General features: G+C 43.1%; 1 protein-coding gene across 2 annotated transcripts; it reads left to right on the forward strand.

Annotated features, from left to right (window-relative positions):
• The first annotated feature begins 385 nt into the window (after positions 1-385).
• On the forward strand, positions 386-3,129 carry FGFBP1 (fibroblast growth factor binding protein 1). Of its 2 annotated transcripts, none has more exons than XM_082389545.1 (2): positions 386-531; positions 2,030-3,129. In XM_082389545.1, exon 2 carries the CDS (start codon positions 2,050-2,052, stop codon positions 2,761-2,763), a length of 714 nt encoding a protein of 237 aa, XP_082245671.1. In that variant the 5' UTR covers positions 386-531; positions 2,030-2,049; the 3' UTR covers positions 2,764-3,129. The 2 variants fall into 2 exon arrangements, with proteins under 2 accessions (XP_082245671.1, XP_082245670.1); XM_082389544.1 differs by having other exon boundaries at positions 398-531; positions 2,026-3,129.
• The last annotated feature ends 16,527 nt before the right edge of the window (positions 3,130-19,656 follow it).

Below are 19,656 nucleotides of genomic sequence, written 5' to 3' on the forward strand. Positions count from 1 at the left end.
TCATCCTCCTAGTCCTGTGACCTTGGACCAGCCCTGAATGTCTCCAAGCTCCAATATTCCATCTGTAAAATGGGATGAATTATATGTTACCATATCATGGAGGGGCTGTGATGAGAATTAAGGGAAAGCTTTGAGTAAAATGGACCTATTGTTTATAACTTCCCCCACAGATTTTGCTGTTGGAATCCTCATCTCTTCATGGAGGGTCTTTGCAAGGCTGAGGTGTCCTCCTCAACTGGCTGCCAGGGGAAAGGAAAAGGGCTTGGAAGAACCAGGTCTAATGCCATGCATGTAACCCGCCTCCCACAGGATTACACCAACCACTTTCCCTGTAGGAACTGGCTCTCTCTGAAGGGGTGTGGCTGGGAGGAGTGTGAATAAAGCTACACAAGTATATGAGCTGTAAAAAACCCGGTCTGCCTGGGCTCTTATATAAAGGGCCTTCATTGCCTCACTGCAGATGAGACAGCAGTAAGCCTTCAAGCTCCCTCTCACATCTGGATCGTACTGGACCTGCAAACTCAAAACAAGGTAAGAGCCTGGCTTTCTTAAGAGTTTCATTACTCACAGTTTGTGACTGTCTCCCCTTTATCAGTCCTAAAGAGAGGCCATATGCCCAGGGTAGAATGAGATCAGACTTAGACCTGCTTCTTTTTAAACAAAATTCTATGTTCTTTTCAAATGGAGCACTGATAACATGAGTTATCGTCATAAACTAAGCCAAACCAAATGAGTTGTTCATAATTGCTTTTTTATTTCTTGCCAATATTTTCTGAAAGGCAGAGTAAGGTGAAGGCAAGAGGTATTCAATGAGGAAGGGGTGGTATAAAGAACCGGAGACAGAAGTTCTGGCTGCCTGTCCCAGCTTTGTCGCTTGCCCACTATGGGACCTTGAGCAATTTATTTACCAGTCTGAACCTAACTGTCGCATCTGTAACCTGGTGGTGATGGATTATTACCTACCAGGAAGGGCTCTTGTGCTAATTAACAAGGTGAGAATGAAATACAGGTCAAGTGCTCTGGCACATAGTCGGTGTCAAATAGAAATGCTAATTCTCTTCTTTGAAATGTGGTTTTTGTTACCCACCTGATAAAATCTATGCAGTTTAGTGTAGCAGTTAAGGTCATCCTATTTATTAAATGATTTATTTTTAAAAGCATTGATTGAGGACTTTCTCTATGCCAGGCACAGTGCCTCAACAGTCTAAATGCTCTGATAGAAATTCACCTCTATTCCCCTGGTTCACTTTGCCCAGTCAGTTCGGATGGCCTACCCCTCCTTCATGCCTTTCCTTAGGCTCTTACTGAATCCCAAATACCCCTCCTCACAAACCCACCCATCTCAGAATGTCCAAGCCTCATGCGTGTTTAACCTTGGGTCAAGCATCACCTTTCATGTCACTTACCATGTCCTTTCTCATTGTGTGGTCATCTGAGTCCATGTAGGACAGTGAGATAGAAATTCAGTCCACTGCAGCTGGAAGAGAGTTGACAGTTATCTCATCCAGCATCTTGATTTCCAGATAAAGGAGCTGAGACCCAGAGTGGGAGAGTGACTTGCCCAAGATCAAGTTGGGGACCCAGTTGGGACAGACTCCTGATCAATGCTATTTAGATTCCCCAAAGAGTTGCCTCTAAGTTTTTAAGATGTGAGACTTTCTTTTTCACCTTGATAAATTCAACATCTAGTCTAGTGCACGGCCAGTAGTAGGTGCCCCACGAATGCTTACTGACTGGTGAATGAAGGAGTGAGGAGTAACTAAGTGAGTGGATGAGGGAGTGAGAGTTAATGAGGTACAGAGGGTGGGGAAGAATGAATGAAGAGTAGGAAGTTTCTGATGTTCAAGACTCAAGTCAAGCAGACATGCGAATACACAGGTTGCTTGTCTACTAAGTCGAGGAAACAGAAGGTTCCTTGATCTCACTCTGAAGCAGGCAGCCATGTGTCAGGCTGGAGGGAGGGTCATCTCGCAGCCTAGTGCTGCTGAACTGCTGCCCAGCACTGACTCACCTGCCTTTTGTCAGACAGGTTCCCACCAAGCTGAAGCCATGAGGATCCACAGCCTCGCCCTGCTCTCCTTCCTCCTTCTGGCTGCTCCAATGCTCTCGGTGGAGGCCAAAAAGGAAGGGAGGAATAGACAGGGCAACAAAGTCAGCACAGATAAACTGCATACTCTAGGCGCGCCCCAGACTGAGGCAAGCAGCCAGCCATCCAAGCGCCTGACCAAAGGCAAGTTCATCACCCAAGACCATGCTGACTGCAGATGGGTGGTGACCAAGCAGGAGGAGGGCATTGCCCTGAAGGTCGAGTGCACCCGACAGGACAACGAGTTTTCCTGTTTCTTCACCGGCAATCCAACCTCATGCCTAGAATCAGACAAAAAGAATGCCTACTGGAAACAAATTGGCCGGAATCTGCGTTCGCAGAAGCTCATCTGTGGTGATGCCAAGAGCATCCTGAAGACCAGGGTGTGCAGAAAGAAGTTTCCAGAATCCAATCTCAAGCTGGTTAACTCCACTCTGATTAAGATCAAGAAGCCCAGCCAGGAGTTAATGGAGCCGTCTCCCAAGGAGCAGAGCAAGGCCAAAGTGACCACCCCCACCAGCCCAGCAAAGACCCAGACCATGAACACCAAATATCCTGAGTGTGTGGAAGACCCAGACTTGGTAAACCAGAGGAAGACGGCCCTGGAGTACTGTGGGGAGCCCTGGAGCTCTTTCTGCAAATTCTTCGTGTCCATGGTACAGGGCAGTTCATGCTAATGAGGTCAAAAGGGAACAGAGTCCATTAGGAGGTGTCACGTCAAAGCCCTGCCATATGCTGTAAAGATCTCCCAGTTCCCTGTAAGATGAACATTTGTGCTGTAGGAGTGCAATGGATTATTTAAACAGATTTTATAATTTTTGTTTCTGTATTTTGGAATTTGTTTTATATTCATTTCCTTACATGTGATTTTAAGAGGCTGTTGACCTCTATATGTTTCCATGGCCCACAAAGCTATGTTTCTATGGGCAGTAAGGATCACTCTTTGAGCTGAATGAGCCAGAGTGATGATTTCAGTGCAATGCTCTTTCTGCCCAATTACCAAATATAATAAAGCTCTGTGCGTTTTTCAGGAATATGTTCAACCATTGTTTGGTTTCTCTATGTTGGTTCCAATGAACTCATAAACTGGTCCTCATATATCAGTAGAAAAAAATCCTGTTCACCACTCATCCCAAATCATCCCATAAGGTGGCCCATTCCTGAATCCCTATCTTCATACTTTCATGCTTTGGTCTGTGGTATTTGATACTTACTGAACTGATTTCAAATGGGACACCTGGAGCATAATGTGATGAAGACACCTGTCAGGGGCTCACAGACGGTAAGAGGGGAGGCAGGATTTGAACCCAGGATAAAGGAACACCCTCCACTGATTCAAGTCCGGGCTGCCCATGACCACTCGCCATATGTGGGACTCCTGACCTCGGGGAGCTCATTTCAGGACTAGATGGGTCTAGATAAGTACAGCGCCCTGAGATGAAGACTCCAACACAAGGGGGAAAGGCAGGGCAGAAAACAAGAGAGAAAAGGCAGAAACTTCTGGAAGATCTCAGGTTGAGCTTCACAGAAGAGGTGATACTGGAGTTGGAATTTGGAGAGAGTATCTTTAGGTAGGAAATGGGCAGAATGGAGGCACATTAGGCAGATGACAGATGTATGAAAGCAAAGAGATGAGAAAAATCCTAAAAGATGGGAAAGGCCACATGGGTAGAAGGTGGTGGGATGCAGGGGTGACATTGCTGTTAGTCATTTACATGTTAGTCTGAAAGATCTCAAAGGGTTTGAATTCAAGAGCTGGGGAGAGAGAAGGATGTAGCCCCAGTGTCGTGTCACAATTCCACAAAGAACAAAAAGCGAGGAGCAGAAGTTGGTAAAAGTACTGTTCTCTGGAGTCTTTATAGAGTTGATGTCAGGGAGGAATGGCAGATGGGGTGGAAGAGGGGCCTCCTACACTCACCAGCCTACCAGGACCTACATGGAGGGTTGTCAATGACCACCCAGAGTGTGACAGCATCAGAGTACGTTTGGATATCATCCTCAACATCATCAACACTAATAGTTCTCTCTCACTCGCTATGCACCAGGCACTGTGCTAAGCACTTTTCGATGCTGGAAAAAGGAAGAAGAAAGAAAGAAAAAAGGAGGGAAGGAAGGGAGAAAGGAAGGGCAACAATGGGGAGCAGAATAATAATAATAAAAGTCTATTGATAATATTATTGGATTGCTTAAACCAAGGCAATCCAGAAGCTGCTCTATCTTCAGACTTTGCAATTACCCAGGTTAATGAATCACCTTACCGTTAAACTTTTTTTAATGGGGATAATGTAATCAGCTTTAGAGCTGTTGTAAGATGCTCATTGGTCAATAAATCTAAAGCACCCAGTGCCCCATGGCTTACATAATGGATATTCAACACATCTGACCGTCTAAAGTCCATGGCACAAGAATGGCTTGTGGATGTAGCTCAGAACTTCCTTATGTAAACTCTTAAAAGTGGAAGTTTTCTTTTTTCTAACACAATAAGCAAAGGGTAACAACCATTATCTATCGGTTGTATGTGCCTGTGGCTTTGCCCCGTTCTCTCTCCTTTTTTTTTAAAGATATCTTGATTTATTAATGATAATTGAAAAATACAATAAAAACACATTGTAACAAGGAAATATCCCAGAAAGAATTTTTAAAATCAAAGATATAAGAAGAAAAGAGAGAATATATAAGAAAATAAGAAGATCAGTCTAGAACCTTGTTACTCAAGGTGTGGTCGCAGACCAGAAGTATTGACATCTCTTGGTACCTGGTCAGATATAAAGATTCTCAGGCCCCATTCCAGATCTATTAAGTTGAAATCTGCATTTTAATAAGATCCCCAGGTGATTTGGGTGCACACTAAATTTGGAGAAATTTATCTACGAGACCAATATATTAGTTAGGATGCTTTTGGTTTCAAGTACAAGAAAACCGTTTCAAAGCAGCTTTAAGTATAAGGATAGTTTGGGGATTTTTTAGCAACTTTATTGGAGTATAATTGCTTTACAATGGTGTGTTAGTTTCTGCTTTATAACAAAGTGAATCAGCTATACATATACATATATCACCAATTCTCCTCCCTCTTGCGTCTCCCTCCCACCCTCCCTATCCCACCCCTCTAGGTGATCACAAAGCACCAAGGTGATCTCCCTGTGCTATATGTCTGCTTCCCACTAACTGTCTATTTTACATTTGGTAGTGTATATATGTCCATGCCACTCTCTCACTTCATCCCAGCTTACGGTCCCCCTCCCCGTGTCCTCAAGCCCATCTCTACATCTGTGTCTTTATTCCTGTCCTGCCCCTAGGTTCTTCATAACTACTGTTTTTTATTTTTTTAGATTCCATATATATGTGTTAGCATACAGTATTTATTTTTCTTTTTCTGACTTACTTCACTCTGTATGACAGTCTCTAGGTCCATCCACCTCACTACAAACAACTCAATTTTGTTTCTTTTTATGGCTGAGTAATATTCCATTGTATATATGTGCCACATCTTCTTTACCCATTCATCTCTCGATGGACAATTAGGTTGCTTCCATATCCTGGCTATTGTAAATAGTACTGCAATGAACATTGTGGTACATGACTCTTTTTGAATTATGGTTTTCTCAGGGTATATGCCCAGTAGTGGGATTGCTGGGTCGTATGGTAGTTCTATTTTAAGTTTTTTAAGGAACCTCCATACTGTTCTCCATAGTGGCTGTATCAATTTACATTCCCACCAACAGTGCAAGAGGGTTCCCCTTTCTCCACACCCTCTCCAGCATTTATTGTTCTAGATTTTTTGATGATGACCATTCTGACTGGTGTGAGATGATATCTCATTGTAGTTTTGATTTGCATTTCTCTAATGATTAGTGATGATGAGCAACCTTTCAAGTGTTTGTTGGCAATCTGTATATCTTCTTTGGAGAAATGTCTGTTTAGGTCTTCTGCCCATTTTTAGATTGGGTTGTTTGTTTTTTTGATATTGAGCTGCATGAGCTGCTTATAAATTTTGGAGATTAATCCTTTGTCAGTTGCTTCATTTGCAAATATTTTCTCCCATTCTGAGTGTTGTCTTTTCGTCTTGTTTATGGTTTCCTTGGATGTGCAAAAGCTTTTAAGTTTCATTAGGTCCCATTTGTTTACTTTTGTTTTTATTTCCATTTCTCTAGGAGGTGGGTCAAAAAGGATCTTGCTGTGATTTATGTCCTAGAGTGTTCTGCCTATATTTTCCTCTAAGAGTTTTATAGTGTCTGGCCTTACATTTAAGTCTTTAATCCATTTTGAGTTTATTTCTGTGTATGGTGTTAGGGAGTGGTCTAATTTCATTCTTTTACATGTAGCTGTCCAGCTTTCCCAGAACCACTTATTAAAGAGGCTGTCTTTTCTCCATTGTATATTCTTGCCTGTTTTATCAAAAATAAGGTGACCATATGTGCATATGTTTGACTCTGGGTTTTCTATCCTGTTCCATTGATCTATATTTCTGTTTTTGTGCCAGTACCATACTGTCTTGATTACTGTAGCTTTGTAGTATAGTCTGAAGTCTGGGAGCCTGATTCCTCCAGCTCCATTTCTCATTCTCAAGATTGCTTTGGCTATTTGAGATCTTTTGTGTTGCCATAGAAATCGTGAAATATTTTGTTCTAGTTTTGTGAAAAATGCCATTGGTAGTTTGATAGGGATTGCAATGAATCTGTAGATTGCTTTGGGTAGTAGAGTCATTTTCACAATGTTGATTCTTCCAATCCAAGAACATGGTATATCTCTCCATCTGTTTGTATCATCTTTAATTTCTTTCATCAGTGTCTTATAGTTTTCTGCATACAGGTCTTTTGTCTCCCTAGGTAGGTTTATTCCTAGGTATTTTATTCTTTTTGTTGCAATGGTGAATGGGATTGTTTCCTTAATTTCTCTTTGAGATTTTTCATCATTAGCGTATAGGCATGCAAGAGATTTCTGTGCATTAATTTTATATCCTGCTACTTTACCAAATTCATTGATTAGCTCTAGTAGTTTTCTGATAGCATCTTTAGGATTCTCTGTGTATAATATCATGTCATCTGCAAACAATGACAGCTTTACTTTTCTTTTCCGATTTGGATTCCTTTTATTTCTTTTTCTTCTCTGATTGCTGTGGCTAAAATTTCCAAAACTATGTTGAATAATAGTGGTGAGAGTGGACAAGCTTGTCTTGTTCCTGATCTTAGAGGAAATGGTTTTCAGTTTTTCACCACTGAGAACGATGTTGGCTATGAGTTTGACATATATGGCGTTTATTATGTTGAGGTAAGTTCCCTCTATGCCTACTTTCTGGAGGGTGTTTATCATAAATGGGTGTCGAATTTTGTTGAAAACACTTTCTGCATCTATTGAAATGATCATATGGTTTTTCTCCTTCAATTTGTTAATATGGTGTATCACATTGATTGATTTGCGTATATTGAAGAATCCTTGCATTCCTGGGATAAACCCCATTTGATCATGGTGTATGATCCATTTAATGTGCTGTTGCATTCTGTTTGCTAGTATTTTGTTCAGGATTTTTGCATCTATGTTCATCAGTGATATTGGCCTATAGTTTTCTTTCTTTGTGACATCTTTGTCTGGTTTTGGTATCAGCGTGATGGTGGCCTCGTAGAATGAGTTTGGGAGGGTTCCTCCCTCTGCTATATTTTGGAAGAGTTTGAGAAGGATAGGTGTTAGCTCTTCTCTAAATGTTTGATAAAATTCGCCTGTGAAGCCTCTGGTCCTGGGCTTTTGTTTGTTGGAAGATTGTTAATCACAGTCTCAATTTCAGTGCCTGTGATTGGTCTGTTTATATTTTCTATTTCTTCCTGGTTCAGTCTCAGAAGGTTGTGGTTTTCTAAGAATTTGTCCATTTCTTCCAGGTTGTCCATTTTATTGGCATATAGTTGCTTGTAGTAATCTCTCATGATCCTTTGTATTTCTGCAGTGTCAGTTGTTACTTCTCCTTTTTCATTTCTAATTCTGTTGATTTGAGTCTTCTCCCTTTTTTTCTTGATGAGTCTGGCTAATGGTTTATCAATTTTGTTTATCTTCTCAAAGAACCAGCTGTTGTTTTATTGATCTTTGCTATCGTTTCCTTCATTTCTTTTTCATGTATTTCTGATCTGATCTTTCTGATTTCTTTCCTTGTGCTAACTTTGGGGGTTTTTTGTTCTTCTTTCTCTAATTGCTTTAGGTGTAAGGTTAGGTTGTTTATTTGAGATGTTTCCTGTTTCTTGCGGTAGGATTGTATTGCTGTAAACTTCCCTCTTAGAACTGCTTTTGCTGCATCCCATAGGCTTTGGGTCATAATGTTTTCATTGTCATTTGTTTCTAGGTACTTTTTGACTTCCTCTTTGATTTCTTCAGTGATCTCTTCGTTATTAAGTATTGTATTGTTTAGCCTCCACGTGTTAGTATTTTTTAGATATTTTCCTGTAATTCATATCTAGTCTCATAGTGTTGTGGTCAGACAAGATACTTGATATGATATCAATTTTCTTAAATTTACCAAGGCTTGATTGATGACCCAAGATATGATCTATCCTGGAGAATGTTCCATGAGCACTTGAGAAGAATGTGTATTCTGTTGTTTTTGGATGGAATGTCCTACCAATATCAATTAAGTACATCTTGTTTAATGTATCATTTAAAGCTTGTGTTTCCTTATTTATTTTCATTTTGGACGATCTGTCCATTGGTGAAAGCAGGGTGTTAAAGTCCCCTACTATGATTGTGTTACTGTCACTTTCCCCTTTTATGGCTGTTAGCATTTTCCTTATGTAGTGAGGTGGTCCTATGTTGGGTGCATAAGTATCTGCAATTGTTATATCTTCTTCTTGGATTGATCCCTTGATCATTATGTAGTGTCCTTCTTTGTCTCTTGTCATAGTCTTTATTTTAAAGTCTGTTTTGTCTGATATGAGAATTGCTACTCCAGTTTTCTTTTGTTTTCCATTTGCATGGAATATCTTTTTCCATCCCCTCACTTTCAGTCTGTATGTGTCCCTAGGTCTGAAGTGGGTCTCTCATAGACAGCATATATACGGGTCTTGTTTTTGTATCCATTCAGCCAGTCTATGTCTTTTGGTGGGAGCATTTAATCCCTTTACATTAAGGTTATTATCGATATGTATGTTCTTATTACCATTTTCTTAATTGTTTGGGGTTTGTTATTGTAGGTCTTTTCCTTCATTTGTGTTTCCTGCCTAGAGAAGTCCCTTTAGCATTTGTTGTAAAGCTGGTTTGGTGGTGCTGAATTCTCTTAGCTTTTGCTTGTCTGTAAAGGTTTTAATTTCTCTGTTGAATCTCAATGAGATCCTTGCTGGGTAAAGTAATCTTGGTTGTAGGTTTTTCCCTTTCATCACTTTGAATATGTCTTACCACTCCCTTCTGGCTTGCAGAGTTTTGCTGAAGGTTCAGCTGTTAACCTTATGGGGATTCCCTTGTACGTTATTTGTTGTTTTTCTCTTGCTGCTTTTAATATTTTTTCTTTGCATTTAATTTTTGGTAGTTTTATTAATATGTGTCTTGGCATGTTTCTCCTTGGATTTGTCCTGTATAGGACTCTCTGCGCTTCCTGGACTTGATAGACTATTTCCTTTGCCATATTAGGGAAGTTTTCAACTATAATCTCTTCAAATATTTTCTCAGTCCCTTTCTTTTTCTCTTCTTCTTCTTCGACCCCTATAATTCAAATGTTGGTGCATTTAAGGTTGTCACAGAGATCTCTGAGACTGTCCTCAATTCATTTCATTCTTTTTTCTTTATTCTGCTCTGCAGTAGTTATTTCCACTATTTTATCTTCCAGGTCACTTATCCGTTCTTCTGTCTCAGTTATTCTGCTATTGATTCCTTCTAGAGAATTTTAAATTTCATTTATTTTATTGTTCATCATTGTTTCTTTGCTTTTTCATTCTTTTAGGTCCTTGTTAAACGTGTCTTGTATTTTTGCTATTCTATTTCCAAGATTTTGGATCATCTTTACTATCATTACTCTGAATTCTTTTTCAGGTAGACTGCTTATTTCCTCTTCATTTGTGTGATCTGGTGGGTTTTTACTTTGCTCCGTCATCTGCTGTGTTTTTCTCTGTCTTCTCATTTTGCTTAACTTACTGTGTTTGGGATCTCCTTTTCGCAGGCTGCAGGTTTGTAGTTCCCGTTGTTTTTGGTGTCTGTCCCCAGTGGCTAAGGTTGGTTCAGTGGGTTGTGTATGGTTCCTGGTAGAGGGGACTGGTGCCTGTGTTCTGGTGGATGAGGCTGGATCTTGTCTTTCTGGTGGGTGGGACCACGTCTGGTGGTGTGTTTTGCCGTGTCTGTGACCTTATTATGATTTTAGGCAGCGTCTCTGCTAATGGGTGAGTTTGTGTTCCTCTCTTGCTAGTTGTTTGGCATAGTGTGTCCAGCACTGTAGCTTGCTGGTTGTTGAGTGGAGCTGGGTTTTAGCCTTGAGATGGAGATCTCTGGGAGAGCTTTTGCCATTTGATATTACATGGAGCTGGGAGGTCTCTGGTGGACCAATGTCTTGAACTCGGCTCTCCCACCTCAGAGGCACAGGCCTGACACCCGGCTAGAGCACCAAGACCCTGTCAGCCACACAGCTTTAGGGAAGTCTGGGGTTTTCTGCCAGCATTCATTTGGTGTTCTGTAGGAGTTGTTCCACTTGTAGATGTATTTCTGATGTATTTGTGGGGAGGAAGTTGATCTCCACGTCTTACTCCTCTGCCATCTTCAAGGTCTCCCTGACCCGTTCTCTTTTTTGCTCCCAACCAACTAACCCATAGGTGTTTCATCCTCATTTTCTAGATAAGGAAACTGAGGCTCAGAGAAGCTGAACCACTTGCCAGGGTCACAAAGCCTGGGAGAGGCTGAGCCTAGGGAGAAGGCAGGTCTGGAAGCCCCCAAGTCCTTTCTGCCTCTGCAGCTCAGGATTTCTTCACTGGGTGAGAGAAGAGGGACATTTGTGGTCTTTAGATGTGGGCCAAGCCATAAAGCAGGATGAGCAGGATGCATCTGCCCCTTCCATGTGTACAGCCCTTCTATGTACTTACAAAGAGAAAGTTCCAGAAGCTCAAGCTTCCATTCGTGCACAGTCTTTCATCATAGTCACATCCTGGGGGGATGTTTTTAAAACACAATAAAAAATTTAAAAAGACAACACAGACTTTACACAAGCTTTTGTCCAACTTGGCACTCTGTATTTTCTCTCTGAAGGCTTTCTGCATATGAAGTGAAGGAGCCAGAGTGTGTGTGGGGTGTGTGTATGTGTGTGTGTGTGTGCGTGTGTGTGTGTGTGGTGTCCCTATAGGAATTATTCCCTGGGTAACAAAACACAGGAAGCTCTCAGGTGGGTAAGAAGTGCTGAGGGATGGAAATTCTGCATCCCCTAAAGCTGCTCAGTGATGGGAATGTCTTGTATTCCTTATAAAACTACATCTCAGCAGAAAAAAAAGAAACAGGGCGTCTTCCCTCCATTGGCTCTGGCTCTGTGTTTTGGTAACTCACAACAAAACCAATGTCGACTTGAACCTCTGGAATCCAGTACATGTCACCTGGCATCCTACCCAGCCACCACTTTCCCCAGCCTCCCTTCTAAATTGTTTTTGGCAGGACAAGCAAAGGAGGCAAAAGTGTTTGGGGCTGACAGCTCCCATGCAAATACAAGGCCAGGCGTCACTTGTGGGGTTGGTTTTCATAGCACTCCACGTTGAATGCTCACTTTGAAATCTCTCACTCAGAAACATTTCATGAATATGCAAGAAAACACTTATTAGGAGCCCTGCTAAGTGAGGGATCAGGATGGGGGAGTGGGGAGAAGATTCTAGGGGAAGGCTGTTTGGGGGCCTGGTGAGTTTGAGGTGGGTTATCCAGGGAGTATTTTCTTCAGGTATTTGGATATGTGGGTAATAACATAGCAAAGATGATTACTGTCTTGTCTATCACTATAGCCCCAGCCTTTAGGGTACAACCAAGCACATAAGAGATTCTCAAAAAATACTGGCTGAATAAATAGAAGAGGAGAGAAGTTATGACAAGAGCAAAGATTATGGGCTTCAGAGTTAAAAAACAAACTGGGTTTGAGTTTCTAGTTGTGTGACCTGAGACAAGTTATATTTTCTATCTCAGCCTCAGGTTCTCCACCTCTAAAATGGGTCTAAGAAAATCCATCCAATAAGAACTAGAAGTAATTTAATTAAAGTCTAAAGCATGAGCCATACGCAAATGGATCATTAAGATTTTATATCAGTGAATGAATGAATGAATGAATGAGGCCATTAGCTGAGGCAAGAGACGAGAAGACAATTTTCTAAAAAGATTGCACAAGTCTCAAAATATGCCATGCCAAGGGCCTGACAGTCAAATGGACCCTGGCTGTTCCTAATTTCCTCCCAAAGACCACACTCTACCTAATGGCCGTTAAGCATCCCACACTCGTGGCCTGAACAGAAGGACTTTCCATGGAGTAGGAGAAAAGGTGAAGACAAAGTTCGTTCTTTAGGGCAAACTTTGTGACTTTTTTAACAGCCTTCTAGCTCACTTGCCATGGCTCCTCCTCCTCCTCTCCCTCAGTTCTACAGCTGGGGGGCTCTGGGGCTCAGCCCAGCACCTGGTTCCGGGTCATCTCTCCCAGTGTCACTGTTTTATATGTCATCTGCCCACTCATGACTCCCACATTTATATCTCCAGCCATACCTGTCCCCTAACCTCCAGCTGCCCTCTCAGCATCGCTGCTTGGATACCCAAAAGGTATCTTAAACATCAAACATCCACGTCCAAATGCGCCGCTGACCTTCCCCCTAGATGCGTGCTCCTCCCATGTTTTTTCCCAACTCAGTTCACGGTAATGCCATCCTTCCAGTTGCTCAGGGCAGAACCCTCCAAGAGTCGTATCTGACTCTTCTCACGCTGTACATCCCATTCATCTACAAGTTCTTCCATCTCCACTTTCAGAATATAATCCGGAACATGGCTTTTTGCCACTTAATTACCGCCAGTCTCTCCTACTGGCAGATTATTGCAATTGTGTTCTGACCCATCTCCCTGCTTCTGGCCTCGCCTCCTGCAGTCTATTCCAGTACAGTAGCCAGAAACTCCCCCAGTGTACAAGTAGGACCACCTTGCTTCTCTGCTAAAAGCTCTTCAATGACTCACCATCTCACTCAGAGTAAATGCCAAAAATGCTCGTGATGTCTTGCAGAGCCCTGGGTGACCCAGTCCCCTCATTCCTTTCTGACCTGAACTCCAATGACTTAACCCCTGGGTTACTCTGCTCCAGCCACACTGGCCTTGCTGTCTTTGGAGCTCACCCTGCACTCTCCTGCCCCAGGACCTTTGCACTTGCTCTTCCCTTTACCTGGAGAGCTCCCTTACTTCTTTCAGATCCCTACTCAAATATCCCCCTAGTCCCCAATCCTGCTTTATTTTCCCCAAACACTTGTCACCACCTGACACAAACTCGACTTACCTGTTTCACTTGTTATTGGCTTATTGTCTGCCTCACCTTAGAATATAAGCTCCCTGAGAGCTGACTTTGTTTTGGTCACTGCTGTTTCTTTACGCCTTTTGTACAAAGCCTGGATCTCAATAAAATCTCTCTTTTTAAAAACAGATTTAACACGAGAGTTATTTTAGTGTCAGACAGCCCTCAGCCCCAATTCCTGTTCCAGAAATGTGATTGAGGTTAAATTACTTACGCTTAATAAGTCTTAATGCCCTTATCTGGAAAACAGCAATCAAAAAACTCTTCCTTATAAATTAAGTGAATCTAGGAATATAAAGTACTGCGCTCTCTGCTTGGAACATAGTCATTGATCAAAAATACATTAGTTGAGCAAATATTGTACACTAATGCATATACGTGGAATCTAGAAACATGGTAGAGATGATCTTATTTGCAAAGCAGAAATAGAGACATAGGTGTAGAGAAAAAATGTATGGATACCAAGAGGGAAAGGGGTGGGGTGGGAGGAATTGGGAGACTGGGATTGACACATATACATTATTGATACTATGTATAAAATAGACAACTGATGGGAACATAACTGTATAGCACAGGGAGCTCTACCTAATGCGCTGCGGTAACCTAAATGGGCGGGAAGTCCAAAAGGGAGGGGATATCTGTATGTGCATGGCTGATTCATTTTGTTGTGCAGTGGAGGCTAACACAACATTGTAAAGCAACCACACTCCAATAAAAAGTAGTATAAATAACTAAATAAATAAAATAGCAAAAAAAAAAAAAAAAAGTTAGTTGTTCTTGTTTTGCTTTGACTACTATTATTGAACATCATGCTTTCCAAAGGGTGTGATCTCTAGGCTCGTGACAAAAATGACAAGGTCTGTATCTCTCCCAGCTTATATGCATTTAATTACAAAGACCCTCTCTTCATGATTTCTATCCCACTGACCTTATTATTTGATTTTACAAAGACGTTTTGAAAAGATAATAATTGAAGGAAGACATGGGTGGTAATGTGAACCCCCAGATAATCTGATTGCCAAGAACATGAAAGAGGCCTCACTAGCGGAAAAGGGTCAGGAGAGAGCGAAGTCTGCATAGTCTGAGCAGAGAGACACTGGCCTTGACTCAGAAAGGCCCAGGGCTGAGCAGGCTGCCTTCTCTGAGAGGCAGGAACAAAGGGCTCCGTTTTCTAGGAGGTGTGCTCTTCTGCCTGCAGGCTCAGAGCTCCTGCCCAACTCAGCGTCTCCTCCAGGTAAGTGGAGGGAGGTGGGCTGGGGGGTGCAGAGTAGCTGTGCAGTTGCAGGCAGGGTGGCATGGAGGAAAGAGCAAGGGCTCTGGCCGCAGAGATGTGGATTTGGATGCTGGCCCTCCTACTTACTAGCTGTGATCCCGGGCACATCCCTTAACATTTCGGAGACTCAGCTTCATTCATTCAATAAGCGCTAGTGAGGGCCTCCCACGTGGGGCCACTTGAAGCGACCAGATGAGCAATCATAATAGCCAGTGTTTATGGAGCACATACTGCAGGCCGGGTGCTGCTCTGCACATGCGTGTTATCTCATTTAATCCGCACACCCTCCCCACAAGGAAGAACGACCCTATTCCCATGACGAAGTTGAGGCCGAGAAAGTTAAGAAACTCGCCCAAGGTCAAGTATTGAAGGTGGAAGTCAAGGTTAAGCATTCTGGCTCCAGGGCCATGCACTTGACCACTACAGCGCTTTCAAGAAGCTGGAAACGCCCATGTAAATGTCATTGGGACGCCTTTCTTTTTAACATTTAGAATTTTTTTCTTTAGGATAAATTCTTAGAAATTAGACTACAAGGTCCAAGATTTTACTTTGGAAAGACACTTTTTACTACTGAAAAATTCAAATATTCCTAAGTAAAGAGAGGAGTGTAATGAATGTCTAAGTACCCTTCATCCAGATTAAACAACTATCAACTAATGGCCAATCTCGTTTCATCTACAAGAGGTCCCAATTACCCTCTCCCTTGGATTGTTTTGTAGCAAATCCCAGGCATACATTATTTCATTCATAAATATTTCAACATGTATCTCCAAGAGATGAGGCAAGAGCAAGCTCGTTTTTAAAGCTCCTGGAACATATTGCCAAACTGCCTGCCAAAAGAAAATCTGGCAGCAATTTCCATTCCCACGGTCAGTATAAGAATGTGGCAACTTCTTCTCACTTTTGTCAACCCTGAGCGTATCCATTCAGTGTCCCATGACTTATGGAAAAATGTCAAACATGCAAAGCTAAAGCAGAGAGTTCAATAAAGGTGATTTTAAATAGGGAGCCAGTTACAAAGATACTGGAAAAGCTGAAGGGACAAAAAAACAGAGTGAGGCAGCCCAACAGCCAGAAGCTTCCCACTAGCACCCCTGGGGCTAGAGGGATAAAGGGAACAGGTGAAGTAACCAGAGCCCAAGGACCAGGGCACCCAGCTGGAGCCAGAACCCTGGAAGGAGGAATCCCCCCAAGGAGAAATGGAGTCAGTGGCTGTAGAGATGCCACCAGAAACAAGAGAGAGGGAGCGATGTCCTAGCTTCTCACCTCCCTCTGCTCCACTGGCCAATCCTAACATGAAGCCAGTGGACAAGAGAGTCTGGGCTATGAATTTGCTTCAGGAGCCAACTCCCGTCCCTCCCCCCAGTCATCACCAATACAAAGCAGCTGGGAGAGGATGGGGAAAGCATCTGAGAGCCAACAGGCCAATAACCAGAACTCTGAGCATTGCCACTCTACTTTAACTTTCTTAATGAACACGAGGTATACATGGGTCAAAAAATAACTGCAAGTCATCAGAGAAGGCATGAGATTGACAAGTGTAAAGTGTAGACCACAGAGCGAGAAGACACATGCCGTTGGGGAGAACGTAAATTAGTGCTACCCATTTGGAGGGAAATTTGTCAATATTTCTCAGAATTTAAAATCACAAGCCCTTTAGCCTAATAATTTCCCTTCCAGAGATGTAGACCGCATATACTTGCACATAACAAAGATATGTGTGTGCGTGAGGATGTTCATTACATTGTTTATAATAGCAAAACACTGAAAAGAATTGACATAGCCATAGGTACCAGATAAAAAACATGAATGAGTTAGTTGGAATGATTTCTAAGAGATGCAGCTACAGAAATAAAGGTTAAAAAAGTGTGCATATCATGCTTCCATGTGTTTATAAGTTAATATGTGTTTAAAATAGTTCTCAAACTGTGTACAGTTGTTTCTCAAATTACTGGCAACAGCTGTTGCCTTTGGAGAGAGGAAACAGGGATTAGAACAGGAAGGAGATCTTTGTACCCTTTATACTTTCAAAATTTGTTCCCTGTGCTTTGTATTAGGCGGAACCATATGAAATTGCCAACGTGGTGTCATTTTTGACCCACAGAACAGCACTTTCATGTGGCCCAGACTAACATTCTTTTAACAATGAAAAAAGTAACTAGTTTTTAAAATATCTTCAGGAAGAGCTATGACATTGGAATGTGAATTTGGAGGTGATGATAAAGTGGTGATATGTCACCCCACCCAGTGTCAGGATGATCCCATATCTTCTCAGAATTAAGTTAGAAAAGCCAGGTGACATCCCATGAACTTGGTGCTTTCAGGAGAATTAGTTACACAAGGATGCCTTCATGATTACCAAGATGATATCGACTTTCTCAAAATGAAGGAGAGTTGACAGGCAGTTTGGGGCTGTGTGTGCTTTTCCATCAGCTCTGGAGGCCACCAGAGGCGCAAAACAAACCCAGACTAGGAAGCTGATTCTCCCTCTGCCACTGTTTGAAGATGTGTAGCTTTCTGTTCCCAGAGCTTAAGTATAATTTTCTTCACTTTGAGAGATAAAAAGAAACTTAAGCAATCTTGACAGCTTCTGATGAAAACCACCCCCAGGATCTTCACATTCCAGAAACTGCCAGGGGCTTGGAGGGCCTCCCATGGATGACTGGACTTGTTCTGATTCATGAGAAGCATCTCCCTGGGGGCAGGGGGTGGGGTGTGAGTGCTGCAGCCCAGACAGCAAAGTGCAGGATGGGGTGACAATCACAGCAGGAGAAGCAGGAGATGTTGGCAGAACCCTAAGCGCCTTACTTGCATTGTCTCCTAACATCCCTGGCAGGAAGGAGTGGTACTTTGTGCCCATTTTGCAGGCAAGAGAAATGAAGCCTCAGGAGGTCAAATAACCTAGAAGCTAGGTCTGTCTTACTCCAAAGCTCATTCTCCCATTGGTCACCCTGGGTGTGACAAGTGCTGAAGATGACAGCTGGTGAAGGAAAGGCTGATGCTGGGCAGGTACTCTTTGTGGGGCGTGGGCTGCTCAGGGATAGGAGGGGTGGCCAGTAGCACAGCTGGTCAGGTCATTCCTCTGCTACACTACAGTGGCTCCCCATCCATCGCCTGCAGAATACAACCTGAATTCAGGACACAATACAGGAGGTGCTCTGGGCTCCACCTGCCTTGTCAGTCTTCCCTCTTCCCACCACCCCAGCTCCTGCTAAATGCCATTGCCCAGCTACCTCCGTTTCCAGAGTGCCCTGTGCCCTCCCAAGCCTCCTGCCCCTGCCACTGCATATGCTCCCTGCCTGGACAGCCCTTCCCCCACACCCAGCAGGTGGCTGGCTCTGGGACTCCTTTTCCAGTGCTCCTTCCCTCACCCTCCTCTCCCTTCCCATCCCCAGTGGAGCAGGGATACCTTTTCTTGACTTCTGTGGCCCTGTTCTTCCCTCAAGTCTGGCATCCCTTCCTCCTCTCTCCCTCCTTCTCTCCCTCTCTCCTTATTTCCTCCTTCCCTTCTTCCTTCCATCTTTTTACTCCTTCTTTCTTCTATCACCTTTTCATCGAGCACTTACTCTATACCAGTCACTTTTGGAGGATGAAAGTTGAAGAAGATAAGGTCTTTTCTTCTTGGAGCTCATTGTCAAGAGCAAGAGGCAGACAGAAACTAAAAGCTCACAGTTACCAAATGTTTCTACAGGTCCAGTGCTGCATTGTGCATTCAGCATTCACTATTTCACTTAACCAACACTGCAATCCTACGAGGTAGGGACTTTTGCTTTTCAGAGGAAAAAACTGAGGCAGTATCAGGGTTTGAACCCAAGACATCTGTCATTAAATTCTGTGCTCCTACGTGCTAAGATAATTGAGGAATTTAATAAGAATGCAGTAAAAGCATACAGAACCCCAAACCTAGCTTGGGACAGACAGAAACCTTCCAGGATGAGGGAATGTCTCAAAGGACTTGACAGAGGGTTATCATGGGCAAAGGCTTGGAGGTGAGGAAAAGCATGGCTCCCACAGGGAACCCCAGCAGCAGGATATTGCTGGGATACAGTGCCTGAGGATGGATGGAGAAGATAACGCAGTGACCGGGCTGGGGAAAGCCTCGTTTATCAGCACAGGAGTGAAAGTGCTGGCAGGAGACAGTTATAAGATGCAGGTTGATTGAAGAGAGTTTAATGAAGGGACTATTACAAGGATGTGGGCAGTTTAAGGGAAACCACCACGGGATGGTGAGACATCTGGACTAGCAACTCTGAGCCAAGGGCTACCACCTCCCCTGGGCAAGAAGGGCTAAAGGGAGAGACCATTACCGGAACCCAGGAGGGCATTGTGGCTGTGGCTTTAACCCTGAGACCATGCCCCACTACCACTGGAGCTGGAGCCTTTGGTAAAAGAGCCCACCGCCAGCCCAGAATGAGGCAGGAGAATCAATATCTCACTTCTTTCTCTTCCTGCCCTCTGACATCCATCTGGTGCCTCTTGATGGCCAAACCCAACCAGAAGCCGAAAGGCAAATGAGCCCAGCTAAGCCAGTCCAGGGAGGTCAGTCTTCCAGGTCAGAGAAGGGTAGAGAAAGGAGGCAAGTGGATCTAGAAAGACAGATGGAGACCACCTAGAACTTCCAGGTTCAGGAGTTGATATTTCATTCCATCAGGGACGGGTACCACTGAAGAGTTTTAGACAGGGAGGCAGTATGCTCAGATATGGGTTTTCATAAAGACCTCCCGGGCAGTAGTTCAGTGGATAGAGCTTCAGGCAGTGAAACATGAGCCAGGGTGACCAGCTGGACCAGGGAACAGAAAGGCCAAGGTGAGAGATGGTAAGGAGCAGAAA

The sequence above is a fragment of the Balaenoptera borealis genome (genome assembly GCF_965194805.1).
Source record: "Balaenoptera borealis genome assembly, chromosome: 4".
NCBI lineage: Eukaryota > Metazoa > Chordata > Mammalia > Artiodactyla > Balaenopteridae > Balaenoptera > Balaenoptera borealis.